Source organism: Rhamphochromis longiceps, linkage group LG8 (genome assembly GCF_057381845.1).
Source record: "Rhamphochromis longiceps isolate RC_006_pf linkage group LG8, R_longiceps_female_GT1.1, whole genome shotgun sequence".
Taxonomy (NCBI): Eukaryota; Metazoa; Chordata; class Actinopteri; order Cichliformes; family Cichlidae; genus Rhamphochromis; species Rhamphochromis longiceps.
The window spans coordinates 5,061,004-5,078,813 of NC_140564.1; the positions used below are offsets into that span (position 1 = coordinate 5,061,004).

Consider the following 17,810-nt stretch of genomic DNA (forward strand, 5'->3'; position numbering starts at 1 on the left):
AGTCAGGTGTAACATTTTCAGGTCACATTTTACCGTTTCCTATGCAGGGCCCCACTGTGGCTCCTCCCCCCTCCATTGGTGCCCCAGCCCCTCCCTCTGGCTCCTCCTATAGAGTTCAGAGAGGCTCTGGGCCCCTCTCCCCTGCCCCCCCACCCAGAAACACTCCCGTGTGCTCGTCAGAGGAGGAGCAGGAGGACATAAGCACAGTGGAGGACCAGGGTGAGGACGCCACTGCTCACTTCAGATTTTCACTTCCTTCCCCTTAGTAACCTTTCACAGTAAAGGTCTGAGAGGTTTTTACTGTGAAAACTCATCAGAAACTGACTTTAATTGTGTGTGTGTGTGTGTGTGTGTGTGTGTGTGTGTGTGTGTGCGTGCGTGCGTGCGTGCGTGCGTGCGTGTGTGTGTGTGCGCGCGCGTGGCTCCCGCATGCAGCCGAGTACACGGAGGACTTCATCTACAGTTCACAGGGTGAGTAACGTGATCCCGCTGTGACACGCCTCCCTGCAGCAGCCGTATTGGTGACTCTGTCTCACATTATTTCAGATCAGAGTTTCCAGACCTCCGGAGTTTACAGCGCCACTGAGACCTCCACCAATCAGGTAAGAGCTGACCTCTGCCTCTGTCTCCTGTTAGTGTGATGCAGGTCAGCATAATGTTGCACATGAAAACTGGTTTGAAATTCGCACGTGTGAAGAGGTCATGTGATCAGTGACCCCATGAAGCTGTAATCAGTCTGTTTTTATTTTATTTTGAAAGGATGAGCAGGAAGGAGGCGTGGCTGACTCTCCCACGAGATCAGACGTGAACTTCAGCTACAGCCAGCAGGTACGTCCCGCAGCGTAGCTTGAAGGTGACATCATCGCGTGTGTGACAGCGGTGCCAGGGTAGCTCAGTGGTTGGCGCTGCTTCCTCGCAGTCTGAGCGTCTTGTTTCAGACCCGGGGAAGTTCAACTTCCTGCTTCAGACTTCAGGAGAATATTATTGCGACCGCGCCACAGACTGCAGCTGCCATCTCTGCTCCGCCTCGTCTCAGTGGGCGGCGACAAGCTGGACAGAGAACAGCTCTAAACATTGTTCGTCCAATCAAAAACCTGTACAGCAGGCCTAAAGCGCCTGTCCAACGTCATCCTCCAGAGGTCGCAACCTCTGAAGGTAATGGTGCTTGGACTTTGAGCACTTCCTGTTCCTGTGACGCGCCGAGCTCTCTTCTTCTCTTGGTTTTGGTCTAACGGCAGTCGGGACAAAGTCTGAGTGTGTATTTCCTGTTTCTGTTCAAAAACATAAACGCATTCATTCCTTTCTTCATACGGGAACAGGGATATCTGCATCTGACTGAAAGGAGTATTCCTTTTTCTCTTATGTCCATCACACTTTTTCTAGGATAGACTACTTGACTAGTAAATGGTAAATGGCCTGCATTTGTATTGTCTAGTCCATAGGACCCCAAAGCGCTTTACACTACATTCAGTCATTCACCCATTCACACACTGGCAATGGCAAGCTACATTGTAGCCACAGCTGCCCTGGGGTGCACTGACAGAGGCGAGGCTGCCGGACACAGGCGCCACCGGGCCCTCTGACCACCACCAGTAGACAAACATGGGGTTAGTATCTTGCCCAAGGATATTTGGCATGCACCCAGGAGGCAGCCTGGGATCGAACCACCGACCTTCTGATTAGTGGCTGACCTGCTCTGCCACCTGAGCTACAGCCACCCCACATTGCATGTGCCTGTGAATACCGTGCCATAGTTATATCAGACCACGCCCCTTTAATTCTGACTGGCTATGCCTGACTTACCTAGAACAGACAGGAGTTGGCATTTTAACCCCACACTACTATCTGATAATACCTTTCTGGAATTTATAAATAACCAAATTAAGCTCTTTTTAGACTCCAATCTTTCCCCAAATATTTCTAGCCTTTTAGTTTGGGACTCAATGAAGGTCCTATCCCGAGGGCAGATCATTTCATATACAGCTAATATAAAGAGGGTAAACTTCAAAGAAAGGCAAGAATTAGCCGATAAAATAAAACACTTGGACCATCACTATGCATACAATAAGGACTCTGAGGTTTACAAGAAACATATTGAACTCCAAACCAAATTTGAACTTCTTTCAACTCATGCCGTGGAGAGGCAACTCTTAAAGAGGAGTACACTCTTTGTGCATGGAGAGAAATCGGGCAAACTCCTAGCTGACTAAATAAGGGGTGTAAAGCCACGTCAGTGTATAAACACCATTAAGTCAGATGGTGGGCTTGTTATTGATCATGCCAAAATCAATGACGCATTCAGGGAATATTATCTGAAGCTTTACTCCTCTGAATCTCCCACCGACCGCTCACTGATCACAAATTTTCTTAAAAGCTTGGACTTTCCTGAGCTGGAAGACACCCACAGAGAGATCTTGGATGCGCCATTTTCCAAAGAAGACATTGGCGCTGCAATTTTCTCTCTACAGTCAGGGAAGTCCCCTGGCCCGCACGGCTTTTCGGTAGAATTTTTCAAATCATTTGCCCCCAGCTCGTACCTCTACTCCACTCTGTTCTATCTGAAGCATCCACACAAGGCAAACTGCCAACCTCCTGGTACGACGCTTCCATAACTTTAATTGCAAAAAAGGGGAACGACAACTGAGTGTGCATCATACCGGCCGATTTCACTTCTGAACCTTGACTTTAAGATCCTAGCTAAAGCGCTGGCCCACAGGTTGGAAAGGGTCAATATCAACACAACAACACAATAAGCTAAAACAGCCAACGAGTTAGAATCAAAGGCCAAAGTAAAAAAATACGTTTTAAGACGTGATTTAAATGACTGGATCGACTCGGCAGTACGAATATGAACAGGGAGGTTATTCCAGAGTCTGGGTGCCACGGTTGCAAAGGCCCGGTCACCTCTCGACTTCATTTGAGTCCTAGGTTGTGCAAGGAGCCTGTGATTGGACGATCTAAGTGCTCTGTTGGGATTGTGTAAGTGGAGGAGTTCAGAGAGATAGCTGGGCGCTAAATTATTCTGAATTTTAAAAGTGAACTAAAGAATTTTAAAATCTATGTGATATTTGACAGGGAGCCAATGTAATTTGGCTAAAATTGGGAGTTATGCGTTCATAGATTCTCGTACCTGTTAAAAGACGCGCAGCTGCATTTTGAATTAACTGAAGCCGGTAAAGAGAAGAGTGTTGGAGGCCCGAGTAGAGGGAGTTACAGTAGTCCAGTCTGGATGTGATAAATGCGTGGATAAGCTTTTCAAGGTCCTTTAAAGGAAGGAACGGCTTTGCTTTGGATATCTGACGCAACTGGCAAAAGCTGTTTTTACCACAGTGGAGACGTGTTTCTGAAGTTTAAAAGAGAGCCATCCAGGAACACTCAGAGGTTTCTTACAGTGAGCGAGAGATGGCTGGCGAGAGGGCCAAGGGCATCAGCTAACCGGTCTAGCAGAGTGTGACTACCAAAGACTATGATTTCGGTCTTATTTTCGCTCAATGTAAGAAAATTATGTGATAACCAGAACATTCAGAGGAGCCACCAGGGTCTTTAGAAACACGCTCTACTTCCTGCTTCACGCCTGAGGCTCTGCAGTGACGACCTCTGTTCTGCAGCTTTTAATGTCTAGTTTCAGCCTGAGTTTGTTCAGAGTCGTAGGACGCCATCAGCAGGAGCTGGAACACGTGAACTCGTCATTGGTGAAGTAAGAAAGGTAAAAATGCAAAGAGCCAAATGATGCCAGAAGAATCCGTGACGTGCAAGTCAGTGGCATCCAATCATAACTGTTGAATTTCACTCATTAAACTGGAGCTCCGCCTTCTTGGATGATCTGTTGGTACGGTAACCTCACAGCAGCCATATTATTGGTCAGGTGAAGCTAGCAGACAGCAAACATGGAAGTTTATGGGACTGACTCACTGCTGCCTCTGCTGGACATCAGAGGAACTGCAGCTGATGTAATGTTTTTGTTGTTCAGCCTCCTGCAGAAGCTCTGCCCCCCTCCAGACTGTCTCTGCCCTACAAAGTGATGAAGTCTCTGGACGGGGACGTTTACAGAAACCTGGAGTTCGATGTGTGGCAGAGTGTGACTACCAAAGACTATGATTTCGGTCTTATTTTCGCTCAATGTAAGAAAATTATGTGATAACCAAATTTTAACTTCATGCAAACAGTTGAACAGAGGTTGCAAAGAAGCAGACACATCGGATTTCAGAGGTGAATAAATCTGGATATCATTGGCATAACGGTGAAAGGAGATGTTGTATTTTCTAAAAATTAATCCCAACATGTACAAAGAGAAAAGAGCAGGACCGAGCACGGACCCTCGAGGCACACCACAGTAAATAGGAGCAGAAGCCAAGGAGTGTTGCCCCATAGCAACAGAGAACGGCCTCTCTGAGAGGTAGGATTTAAACCAAGTTAAACCGTACCTTTGAGACCTACTTATTTCAATCTTTACCAGTCTTCATCCCCAAGTCTTTCTTTACAACTCTAGACTCTCCTGGAATCTCCTCTTATATTTGGAAGGGTAAACGACCTGGAGTAGTTAAGGTGCATTTACAGAAACCTAAGATTGAAGGGGGTCTGGCACTCCCCAACTTCCGTTTTTACTATTGGGCTGCCAACATTCGGTCCCTGACCTACTGGTTCCAGTCTGGGGAGGGTGTGGGCCCCACCAGCTGGCTGGCAATGGAATCAGGCTCAACTCAGGGAATTTCTCTTGCCTCCTTTCTGGGTTCTTCTCTTCCTTCATTCATTGACAACTTTACATCTAATCCAATAATTCGGCACTCCCTCAGGGTTTGGGCGCAGTTAAGGAGACATTTCAATCTTAATTATTTTTCACTTCAAAGCCCCATCCTTTCAAACCACCTATTCCTCCCCCAGCTTTGGACAACTTGTTCCAGGTCTGGTTTAGAGCAGGTATTATTTACTTTAAAGGTCTCTTTATATACAATAAACTATCATCATTCGATCAGCTGGCAGGAAAATACATCTTCCCAAAACTCACTTTTTTAGATATTTACAAAGCAGACATTTTTTGCAATCCCACCTCTCAAATTTTCCAGAAGCTCCAGCTGCCAACTTACTGGTCGAGCTCCTTAATTTGCAACTATCACGCAAAGCTGTAATGTCTCGCATCTATAATAAACTGTGCAGTGTAACCCCAGCTCCCATTCTCAAGTCCACATGGGAGAAGGAGTTGGGTGTATCTATGTCAGATGCCGTCTGGGACTCACTCCGTCTGGGACTCACTCCGTCTGGGACTCACTCTGCGCCCATCATTCCCTGTTACAATTCAAAGTAGTCCACAGAGCCCACTTATCTAAATCCAAACTAGCTAAGCTTTATCCCAGTTTAGACCCTCACTGTAACAGGTGCGGGTCTGATGATGCCAATCTAACCCACATGTTTTGGACCTGCCCTGGCAAATTTTTGGGAGGAGGTTTTCTGCACTTCGAACAAGGCTACCGGCCTGAAACTAGCTCTCAACCCCCTACATGCTCTCTGTGGTACAGCGGGAGAGGATGATTAGTATATTCCCAGAGCAAAGCGCAGGCTGCTGTCCTTTGGCTCCCTCTTGGCTAGGCGTGCCATTTTGATGAGGTGGAAGGCCGCTGCCCCGCCCTCCCATGTTCGGTGGCTTGCTGATCTCATGTCATGTCTCAGTCTGGAAAAGATCCACTGCTCCATCCAGAACCAAAAGGGCACATTCGATAAAATTTGGGGTCTCTTTCTGGAAAACGTCTCTAAACTTCAACTTACGGATGTTCCAGCTGACTAACGGATTTGCTTCTCCATAGTGGTCTGATGTCTGTCTGTGTTAACGGGAATGTGAAGCTCAGTGATGTTGCAGCTAACTTCTGTGTGGTTCTTGTGGACAGGGTTAGTTAATATCATAATCCCTCTGGCTTTGGTTATCTTGTTGTTTTTTTCTTTTCGTTGCTTGTTTGGTAAATAATAAGAGGAAAACAATGTTCTAACATGAGAAGTTCTGTTTTGTATTCATTATAAACAGTTTGTTGTCCGTCTTTTCTTTCTTTGTAAACTTTATCCATAAATACTCTATAAAAATATTTTGTATTAAAAAAGGGGGGAAAAAGAAAACGCTTGGCGGGTTCTGTCTGTACGAGCAGAATCGCTGTGACTGAAAACAAATTGAGATCTTTTGATCACAGAATCCTGATGTGCTGCCCCCTGTGGCTGCCTGCAGAGCTGCAGGTGTTCGCTCACTGCTGTGTGTGTGTGTGTGTGTGTGTGTGTGTGTGTGTGTGTGTGTGTGTGTGTGTGTGTGTGTGTGTGTCAGGTAGTGAAGCCGCTGTCAGTCATCTGCTCGTCTCCATCTTCCTCCTCACCCTCCTCTTCCTCATCACGGCTACCAGCAGCTGCTCACCTGCTGTCAGCCACACACGCGCAGACACGCTCAGGTAAGCAAACACTGCCCACCTCAGTTACTTCTCTCAGAGCTCTGCCCTGTTTAAGGCCTGAACCCGCTTTAATTGGCTCTGATTGGCTGCACCTCTAAAACAGGAAGTCTGAATATCAGGGGGAGGGACTTCTGTCACCTCTGAGAGCTTTAGCTGACACGAAGTCTGACAGTCTCATTGGTTCTCAGTAGGTTGCCATACACTAACACGTTTTCTGGTTCCAGTTGCCATGGCGATGCCAGCTGCTTCTTCCTGGTCGGTTAATGAGTTGGGTGAGCCGCTCTGCACTGTGGTAGCCCCGCCCCCTTATTCATATGACCCTAATGGAAGGGATTTACCAAGAGGTCAGAGGTCAAAAGCTTGTGTCTACAGTTTGTATCCATATGGATCAGTTTGATTTGTGTGTGTGTGTGTGTGTGTGTGTGTGTGTGTGTGTGTGTGTGTGTAGACTGCAGAGTCCTCCAGTATTACTTCAATTTGGGCATCCAGGTAAGAGACACCTGAACAATAAACAGCAGTATTTGAAGCGGCGCTGACAGGTGAAGGTGAGACGCCTGAATGAACTCACGGAGCATCACAGAATGTTGATTCTGTTCTGGACGTTTTCAGTGGGAGAAACCTTTCGTTATCATCCAGGTGATCCTTCAGTCTCAGCTGACTGCAGGTTTCCGACCTATAAACAGGACATAATGACTGAAACTAGCTCAGCTCCTCCACTGGCAGATCTGTTTTAGCAGCAGAAGTCTGAGTGCACCTGAGTCACTTGCAGGTGTGGTAAACATCTTCCAAGGGCACTCTGATCACCTGGGTCCTGTGGAGGTCATGTGACTGGTGTTCCTCTCCTTTAACCTGTGGCTGCCGTTTCAAAGAGACACACGTTTCCTTCAGGTTCTTTGAATGTTTATAGATGATTCTGCAGGTGTTTCAGGTTCAGGTGATGACATGATGCTGTGAATTTGTCATGTGACCGTCATGTGACCATCTGTCTCCTCAGTGGTACCATCAGAGCTGCTGGCAGCAACAGCAGCAGGTGTATCCCGCCTCCTCACCTGAGACTGCCTACCCCTACCAGCCCTACACGCCCTACCTGGGCCAGGAGCCCCCTCTGCACGGTAAGAGTGATCGGTTCCAGCAGGTGGTGCTGCACTTCCTCCACCTGTATACAAAAGATGCAAGTTTCATCTTTTAGCTGAGCCTTCACTTCCGTAGCGAAGCCTTTCACAATAAAACAGTGCGATCAGGTAGGAGGCAACTGTGGGGAACACATGACTAACAGGAAGATGTGTGCAGTGATGTCATTACAGCATGGATGGTCCCTCAGGTGTTTTAATTTAAGCTCCACCCCCTTTACTGTGACTTGATCTGTCCCATCTTCCGTCCCCAGCTGCCTCCCAGCCATTCTCTGAGACTGGGCGGATCTCCCATCAGCCCGCCATCTCCTACCCAGAATCCTCCAGGTCTGCAGATGGACAGACAGAGGGACGCAACGGCGGTCAGTACTTTACCTTTACCTTTGGAGTGCACACGCTGCCAAAACAGGAAGTGTTTGTCAATAAGACAGTGTAGAAGTGCCGGAGGTCAGCAGGTCTGTTGGTGAAGCTTTACAGCTGCATAATGGTGAGAGTGGCGCAATGAGGAGGGAAGGGTGGGGTAAACCCTACACCATCCAGCTGTCACATTCCTGTACCCAATGACTACTGTATTGTTATTAAGGTGAAATTTGACCAGATGAACATAGCAAACAGGCGTGGCAACAGACAGGAAGTGCGGTGCAGTAATTCTGGAGTCAGATGAAGGCGGAAGCACAATGGGCCAATTGCAGGCGCTGTTAGTCATTGGTCAGGTCACATGATTAGTGTGCCTCCACATTAAAACCCAAATTTTCTGCATTATAAACGAATTTACTTTGAAAATAAAGGCATGTGGTTTGTCTCCTCAGGTGTCTCCATGGAAAGCTCCTCCTCCATCAGTCCTACTCCTCCAGGCTCCGCCCCCTCCTCTGCTCTCCTCTACCCAGATCAGTCGCCCCTCCCTCCTCTCCCACTGCTCCACCTGCCATATGAAGCTCCATCCCCAAGCACCTACCTGACTACAGCCCCTGCACCTCCTCTTCCACATCCCGCCCACCACCCTCACCACTCTTCCTACCACCCGTCCTCTGTCTACTGGGGGCCAATATCGACTGGAGGCCACGCCCCACGACTCTACTGCCTTGCCCCCAACCCTTCTCATGTTGTTGGATACATTGCTGCCCCGCCCCCTCACCACACAGACACACTCTACATCCCACCCACTATGTAACGTGCATATTAGCTCAAGGCTAAAACCCCTTTTGTTTTGAATTAGTGGTAACATTATTATGAACACTTTTCCTGCAGCAAGACTTTCAAAATTAAAGTTAGGATTTAAAGGTAAATATTGGCTGGATGTTAATGGATGTTGCTGTTGGTTAAAATTCATGTTGTGACAGCCAATATGAGGTGGTGGGTGTGACCAGTCCCTATTTGTGGAGGGATCTTTGTGTTGATGTTTTGTTTTTTGGGTTTTGGGTGAATAAAGTTTGTTTCACCAGCAGATGGCGTTTTTGCGTCATCACATGACTATTGTCCAGCTAACAGTCCCAAACATTAACTTCCTGTTTTTTATGCTTTGAGCAAACAGGAAGTAAAATAATAAAGCCAGAAAGGTGCGATTCTCCACAGGGCGTGAGAGACGGGGATCAGAGGGGAGTTACAGGTGATAGGTCGTCATCTCTGGCGAGGGGGCAGCGCCTCAGTGTGTCAGTTTGAGCTCTCAGGTAGAAAACTCTCACCTGTGCAGGTTAGGGGTGAGTGTGATTCATAGCAGCAGAAAATTTGAGAGCTTTGGAGGCTGACTCTGATTTTCTTAGTTTCCATGGAAACTAAAATCAATAAAGGCATTTTTTTCCATTACAGCTGCTGTGACACTGAAGTTCAGTAAGTAATCTGATTACACTGAGACAAAGGTTGATGGATGTTTGAACGACTACTTTGTCCAGACCTGTGATGAGCAGCGAAGCCTGAGACGACTCCCCCCACCCCCCCCACTGAGTCGCCTGTCGTCATTTTTAAACCTTTATTGACACAGGAAGTGGCGTCACAGCCAAGAATAGAAACGCGGTGATGGAGGGACGTCCCTCAGCCCAGGAACTCTTTATCTGGATTTGCTTATGGTGACATCATCATTCGGGATGAGCTCACGTGGATGTAGCTGCTCCATCCACCGCCGCTTGTTTCATAGAGAAAAGCGCCACAGGTTGTATGAAAATCTGCAGATGGCGTGTTGACTCAGCCTGATACATGTTTAAATTATACTGTATGTGTATTGATCACTGTGGTTTTTATAGATCTGATTGGTTAACGGGTGCTGGTTTCATACCTGCTGATAAGTTACCATGGTAACTTTTGATAGGAAGCACCTTCAGAAAAGCCTGAGTTACGTGCAGTTACCTGGATTAGAGGTCGGTTTGTGTGCTTAACCATTTGTTTTGTTGATGGAACCATGAATTCTGCAGTTTACCATCCTCTGGTTTAGTCAAAGTCCTGACGGCTTCATGCTCTAAAACCCTCCAGTGTGACTGAATTACAACAATTCTGCACAGACTGTTTTCTAAAACAGCGAGAGAACAATGGCCAGAACAGCAAGCATAGCAAAATATTACCTTTTAATTTCAGTGTAACATACAGCCGCCTGATAACAGCACCACAGGTAGGTTATTTACACAAACACTGGACGTTTGGAAGGTGCCCTTATTAACCCACCGGCAACAGTTGCCGTTTTAACCCCCACACATCAACAAAATTAAACATACAGTCAGTAGGACAAGTGCCACCGCTCTGATCACAGATCAATGATCAGCTGTAAAAACCAAAGTACTATGACAGAGAAGTCGCTCCAGCATCGGCCTCAGTGCCCGGGTAGGTTACGTATGTGTTGTCATGGTAACAGTTTTGCTGGGATCTCTATGGTCTAGAGGTCGCGACCTCCCGGAGCTCTCAGTGGGGCCTTCAGCCAGCGAGGGTTGGACAGGTTAGTCAGGTGCTTCTCCTGCAGACCAATCAGCACGGCCGACTGCTCCAGGCACTGTAGGTCCTTCCCCTGGAGGGAGGCGGGGCAAAGCCAGGTCCGGCCCACATCCACCAATCCTAAAAGAGACCACAGGGTTCGTTCAGGGATGTGTAAATGTGGCAGAGTAAATAGTGATTCTAACCTGCCACCACGCCATGGCCGAACTGCTCCCTGGACTCCAGAAGTGCCTCAATCTGAGCGCTGTCCATCCCCAGCAGGCCGCTTAGCACCGCCCTCCACTCCGACCCCTCCCAGTCACGCTGAGCCACTTTATCATCATTTTCTTTAATTAATATGTGTTTTATTATTTTCAAATCAAGCATCTAGGAAGACTGCTTTGGACCAGGCAGTCCTGAATTTTATTATAAAGGACTGCCAACCCCGTAGTATTGTGGAGAGAGAGTGTAATGTACTGAGGGAATAGGAAGACATCTTATCAGAACCTTATCCACCTGGCTTTACAGCTTTTGTGTAACCCAGCTTCATCTGTTCCTGTGATTTTTCCAAAGCTGGAAAAATGATGTAAAAAAAAAATAAAATAAAAAGACAAAAAACGCAATAGACTGAATGCAAAAACATTGGATAAACCTATTTTTCTGAATAGAAATTTATAATGAACTGTGAGTCAAATGGGTAATATTACATTCACAATACTTTCATTTTAATTTTCACTTAATGTCATTCATAATATATTTTAAAGATGTCTACAATATTTGTAATATAGAAGATATAAAATGATTCCATGGAAAGTACAATGCCTTACAGTGTGTACAAGTATGACTAGGTCATTGAATCAGTGTCTGTTGTGAATCTCAAGTAAGTTGCCTGCAATGGTATTTAAGGTCCAGCAGGTGTCAGTATGGAGCAAAACTGTGTCGACACAGTTTGGGGAATGTGCTGAAACGCTTCACGAGGAGAAACCAAACAAAAAACAAGGAGCACAAGGGTCCAAAAATGAAGGAAAACACATCAAAAACGAAACTAGAGTTCAACAAGAGTCCATGAAAAGTTCAGGGGATTGACCCAGAGGTCGACAGCACAAGAGCCAAAACAGTTCAGGGGGCCGGCCGTGCAGACAGCAACGGCGGCGACGGGCAAACAGTTCTGGAGGCCGACCGTGCACACAGCAACGGCGGCGGCGCAGGCTGAAGACAATTAGGCTGGACCAGGCATGGATGAAGACACAGAGGCGGGACCAGGCGTAGATGAAGACGTGGCGGCGGGACGGCAGCGGAACCTGGCGGCGATGATGCTGCAGGCGATGATGCTGCAGGCGATGATGTAGAAGTCGCGGGGGATGATTCAGCAGGTGACGGCTGAACAGATTTCCCCGGACCATCAGCAGATGTTAGGATGTGCTGGCTGGGTCCTCCAGGACCCTCAGCTAACGAGGCGTGGTGCTGGGTGGGCTCCTCGGACCCTCCAGCAGACGACACTTGAGGCTGGACAGGCGACTCGGGCCCTCCAGCTGACGACACATGAGGCTGGAAGGGCTCCTCGGGCCCTCCAGCTGACGAAACTTGAGGCTGGACCGGCGACTCGAGCCCTCCAGCTGGAGCAGATGCAGGACCAGAGGCAATTGGAACCCATGGCTGAGGGTGAAAATGAGTGGCTGACTGAACAGATGACAACACTAATGATTCCTCCACTAACTGAGCTACTGACTGGGTCATGGACTGTAACAAAGCTTGCAGAAAATCCGATTGTGGTAGCGACTGAGCTATAGATAGCGGGGGTGAAGACTGAGATATGGGTGACTGAACTTGAGATGAAAGTGGTGGGGGTGGAGTTGGTGACTGGGCTACAGGCGGCTGCTGAGCAGGAAACACTGGACACTGAGCTACAGGCGGCTGCTGAGCAGAAAACACAGGACACTGAGCAACAGGTGGCTGATGAGCAGCTAGCTGAACTGAAGGTGGTTGCTGGTCAGCTAAATGAGCTGAAGGTGGCTGCTGATCAGCTGACTGAGCTGAAGGTGGCTGCTGATCAGCTGACAGATGTGTTGAGTTGAGGATGAACAGCGGTCTCTACATGCTTGACAGGTTTCGAAGCATGACAATCATCCAGAACATTCCTTGCCGGCTGTTCAGACAAAATCCCAGACTCCTGCTGGGACTGTGAATGCTGGCGGCACATCCGCCGCTTCCCAGTTGAAATGGGATCAGGGCTGGCAAAAGGTGACATAGAGAAACGCTGCTGCGGAGTGGAAATGAAAACTGCACCAGTCCGTACTACAGGAGAAAAGTGAAGTGTGGTTGGGTGGTGACGGCTAGGGTTGCATTTCTTCTTCAAGGATGGATCAAACGATTTGGCGATAAACCTTGGCAAAAACTGCTGCTGACGTCGAGAACATCACGTGGTGAGGGCCTCCAGGAGGGTAGCTGAATCATCCTTTCCTGGACCGCCCATGCCAAACAGTTCGAAGGCTAGCCTCGCTCTTAGAGCTGTTATTATTTGCTTAAGTCCATTTATGTTTAGAAAACTGACGGTGGAGGCAGTGGACGACAAAAAATGATCAAAAAACACTACCTCCAGCTGCCTCTTGTAGGGGCTCGCAGCGTGGATTATCCTCCAACAGTAGGTGCATAGGTGCGCGAGATTCTCTCCCTCAGAGGTGAAAAGTGAGTCTGCTGGATCCATACTGGTCGCGTCATTCTGTCAGGGCTCTGTGTGCGGGCAGGTGGAGATGTGGATCCAAGTGCAGGACTCTGAGACGGAAATATACTGAAAACTAGTGATGTGACGTTCTGTATCGAGGCTTCGAAGCTTGTGTCGAGTAATGGAGGGGGCGTTTCCGCGATGCGCGTATCGAGGCTTGCTTCATTTATGGGAGGAGCTGAAAATGATGACGTCCGAAGTCTCGCTGCCCGGCTGTACCACGTGACTGTTTCATGAAGTGGTTTGAACTTTGCCGCGAGCTATGACAGCGATATAAACCCCTCAGACTTCATTCAAAATGTACGTGTTTGATGGAGAGTTGCGGTTAGTGAGAGTTTGGAGACAGTTTGGAGGTTTATGAGAGTGAGGAGAGAAAGTCAGGAGAGAATGGAGCCAGCTAAGAAGAGGCGGATGTCCTCCCCTGTGTGGGAACATTGTGATTTTATTCCTCCCAACAAGGTATGTAAATTTCTACAGAAGATGTATTTTCATAATACTGATGGTGCAATACAATTTATGTTAAGCGGCTTTGCTTTTGTACAAGGTGAAGTGTTTGCTATGTGCCAGGGAGCTGGGATATAACAACAACACCTCATCCATGCTTAGGCACTACAGAGCTTTGCATGAGAATAAGAGGAACACCGATTGTGGAGCAAGACCAGGTGAGCCATCAAATGCAATGATAATATAGCATGCAGTAATGTTACTAAATGATATAACAATATTATACAACTGTAATAAGTTACGTGTGTGATATTTATATTTGTGCTTTGTCTTTATTGTCTTTCCTCAGGAGAAGAATCTCAAATAGATGAAGACCTGGTTAGCATGGTGATTGAGGACTCCCAGCCATTTAGCATTGTGGAGGACAAAGATTTGTTAAATCATTAAATCCTAGCTATGTTCTCCCCACTAAAGGTTATAAAAGCAGTGAAAATTTAGTTTTTACTGAATAAAATGTGAACAGGCAGGACTGAGGCCTCAGTGTGTAGCTGTCCATACCTCAGCGTTACAAAAGCACAACCACTGTCCACACCCCAACCACAGCTCACCTCACAGTAAATGATCATTTCCATTTTAAGCATTTCCAAATGATCATTTTCCATACTGCCAGTATAAATATACAAAGTATACTGCCATCACTAAAATATATATGTTTTACACACTCCTTTTGTTGTTGACATTTACAGGCTGTGTGCAAAAGGCCACACTCTTCAAATTCATGCCAACTAATATTTTTACGTCCAGTAGGTGTCCTGCTAGAGCAAATGAAGCTTCAAGACGCTTTGCGCTGGGATGAACCAATTGGATGAAAAGCTTCAGTGCTTCATGAAGCTTCATCTGCCCATCACTACTGAAAACCACAGCTTTATTGCTGGCACCAACAAAACAGAAACCAAACATGAAGACACTAATTGGAACACAGGCAGGATCTGAGGGTACGACGCAACACCAAGCACGGGAAAACACAGGGCTTGTATACACAGGGTAGTAATGAGGGAAATGGCAACAGCAGGGAGACACAGCTTGGGGAGATCAGGGCTAACGAGACAGGGGGAACAAACCTGCACACACTAACCTTATGCTGGGCTTACACTGTACGATTTTTGGCCCATTTTGAGCCGATTTTTGAGTCGTGCGACCGTTTTGGCGATCGGCCCGATTTTGGCCTTCATCGTGCGTCATGCATCGTATACAGGGAGTGCAGAATTATTAGGCAAGTTGTATTTTTGAGGAATAATTTTATTATTGAACAACAACCATGTTCTCAATGAACCCAAAAAACTCATTAATATCAAAGCTGAATGTTGTTGGAAGTAGTTTTTAGTTTTAGCTATTTTAGGGGGATATCTGTGTGTGCAGGTGACTATTACTGTGCATAATTATTAGGCAACTTAACAAAAAACAAATATATACCCATTTCAATTATTTATTTTTACCAGTGACACCAATATAACATCTCCACATTCACAAATATACATTTCTGACATTCAAAAACAAAACAAAAACAAATCAGCGACCAATATAGCCACCTTTCTTTGCAAGGACACTCAAAAGCCTGCCATCCATGGATTCTGTCAGTGTTTTGATCTGTTCACCATCAACATTGCGTGCAGCAGCAACCACAGCCTCCCAGACACTGTTCAGAGAGGTGTACTGTTTTCCCTCCTTGTAAATCTCACATTTGATGATGGACCACAGGTTCTCAATGGGGTTCAGATCAGGTGAACAAGGTGGCCATGTCATTAGTTTTTCTTCTTTTACACCCTTTCTTGCCAGCCACGCTGTGGAGTACTTGGACGCGTGTGATGGAGCATTGTCCTGCATGAAAATCATGTTTTTCTTGAAGGATGCAGACTTCTTCCTGTACCACTGCTTGAAGAAGGTGTCTTCCAGAAACTGGCAGTAGGACTGGGAGTTGAGCTTGACTCCATCCTCAACCCGAAAAGGCCCCACAAGCTCATCTTTGATGATACCAGCCCAAACCAGTACTCCACCTCCACCTTGCTGGCGTCTGAGTCGGACTGGAGCTCTCTGCCCTTTACCAATCCAGCCACGGGCCCATCCATCTGGCCCATCAAGACTCACTCTCATTTCATCAGTCCATAAAACCTTAGAAAAATCAGTCTTGAGATATTTCTTGGCCCAGTCTTGACATTTCAGCTTGTGTGTCTTGTTCAGTGGTGGTCGTCTTTCAGCCTTTCTTACCTTGGCCATGTCTCTGAGTATTGCACACCTTGTGCTTTTGGGCACTCCAGTGATGTTGCAGCTCTAAAATATGGCCAAACTGGTGGCAAGTGGCATCTTGGCAGCTGCACGCTTGACTTTTCTCAGTTCATGGGCAGTTATTTTGCGCCTTGGTTTTTCCACACGCTTCTTGCGACCCTGTTGACTATTTTGAATGAAACGCTTGATTGTTCGATGATCACGCTTCAGAAGCTTTGCAATTTGAGACTGCTGCATCCCTCTGCAAGATATCTCACTATTTTTGACTTTTCTGAGCCTGCCAAGTCCTTCTTTTGACCCATTTTGCCAAAGGAAAGGACGTTGCCTAATAATTATGCACACCTGATATAGGGTGTTGATGTCATTAGACCACACCCCTTCTCATTACAGAGATGTACATCACCTAATATGCTTAATTGGTAGTAGGCTTTCGAGCCTATACAGCTTGGAGTAAGACAACATGCATGAAGAGGATGATGTGGACAAAATACTCATTTGCCTAATAATTCTGCACTCCCTGTAGTATACGTGGGGTAACGAGACGCGATTAACACCTCACGACCAGCTCCCGATCATCAATCGCTTGGTCGTGAGGGTGTCACCGCAGTTTGTCACACTGCGCACGCACAAACACAAATGTCAGCGAAAAAGACGGCGCAGCACGGCAGTGCAGTGTGTGATCTGGACACAAGCGATGGAGGCACAACTTGTAGAACTTTGGAAAGCTCATCCGAGCCTTTTCGATGTGGCCTCACAAAATTATCACGACCACAACAACCGTGAAAGTAGTTGGATTTACACTGCTGCTCAATCACAGCTGCCTGATTAATGTTTTTCATTAGTAATTTAGCAAAGTTGATGGTGGTGGTGTGCGTGTCTGTGTGAGTGAAAGACAGAGAGGGAGAGCGAGCGACAGAATTCTGTTATAACCTTCATTTTATGTACGCACAGTGTGAGCACTCAGGTCGCATCAGAGCATCGGGCCGTATAGTGTGAGACCCTGCATCGTGACCTATGAACTTCTAACCCCTGCGAGTCAACCGTACAGTTTGAGCAGGAGCTGAATCGCGCAACTGAAAAAAATCACACAGTGTCTGCCCAGCATAAGACAAAGACTTTCACAATAAAACAGGAAACACTACTCAAAGACACAGACTCAACACAGAGGGGCGGACAGAAAATAATACATGAAACTCAAACAATACATGAAACCACAATTCCTAAAACATGGATAAACAGAAACATGAAACTCTAATAATAAACATCATCATCATCACAATGAGAATGAGAAAACAATCCAAAACACCAAGATAATTGAAACACAAAGTACCAGAGAAACATAAAGAATAATCCATGATGCAAAAGTAACCAAAACATAATAAACTCAAATTACTGGGTCCAACGGACCCAGAACCGTGACAGATCTAAATCTAGAATAATAATCAAAACAGCACAACTAAAGAACCAGAACATAAATCATAATACAGAAATATACCAAAATATAAGAAACTGAAAAAGCTGGGTCAAAATGACCCAGAACCATGACAGCTGACATGTGGCCAACAGTAATGTTTTGTCCTTCGTTATTAAACATTTGCACATAAATAAGTGACAGTACTTACTTTTACAAGTTTACTCTTTGGCCTCCACGCTTCCGCCGTTTTTCTTTCTGCAAAATTATCCACACCCACCACCACGCTATGGATTCTGGGATATGTTGGGCCACGAAGTCTACACCACCACATCCTTAAAATTCAGGTAAATGAGGGCCGCATTTGAAGGCCGCATTTCGAGCAGCCTTTGAATTGGGACAGCCTTTGTCGCGTCACTGTGATGTAATCGGCCTTAAAATGCGGCCTTTAAGGCTGCAGACCCTTAATTGGGATACAGCCTATGTCTTTGTGTTTCCCTATT

At 46.6% G+C, this 17,810-nt stretch overlaps 1 protein-coding gene and 1 long non-coding RNA gene across 2 annotated transcripts in view; both read left to right on the forward strand.

Moving 5' to 3' along the window:
- Positions 1 to 11,935, forward strand: part of LOC146662960 (UDP-N-acetylglucosamine transferase subunit ALG13-like) — a 43,364-nt gene extending 31,429 nt beyond the window's left edge. Inside the window, exons 12-21 of the mRNA XM_085415534.1 lie at positions 48 to 219; positions 436 to 471; positions 547 to 602; positions 760 to 828; positions 6,302 to 6,422; positions 6,647 to 6,766; positions 6,871 to 6,911; positions 7,417 to 7,534; positions 7,807 to 7,914; positions 8,362 to 11,935. Coding sequence (XP_085271660.1) covers positions 48 to 219; positions 436 to 471; positions 547 to 602; positions 760 to 828; positions 6,302 to 6,422; positions 6,647 to 6,766; positions 6,871 to 6,911; positions 7,417 to 7,534; positions 7,807 to 7,914; positions 8,362 to 8,723 — 1,203 coding nt within the window. The 3' untranslated portion in view covers positions 8,724 to 11,935. The remainder of the gene's footprint in view (positions 1 to 47; positions 220 to 435; positions 472 to 546; positions 603 to 759; positions 829 to 6,301; positions 6,423 to 6,646; positions 6,767 to 6,870; positions 6,912 to 7,416; positions 7,535 to 7,806; positions 7,915 to 8,361) is intronic.
- LOC146662959 (uncharacterized) overlaps positions 1 to 17,810 on the forward strand; it is a 77,543-nt gene that overhangs the window by 40,995 nt on the left and 18,738 nt on the right. The gene's annotated exons all lie outside the window — the stretch shown is intronic.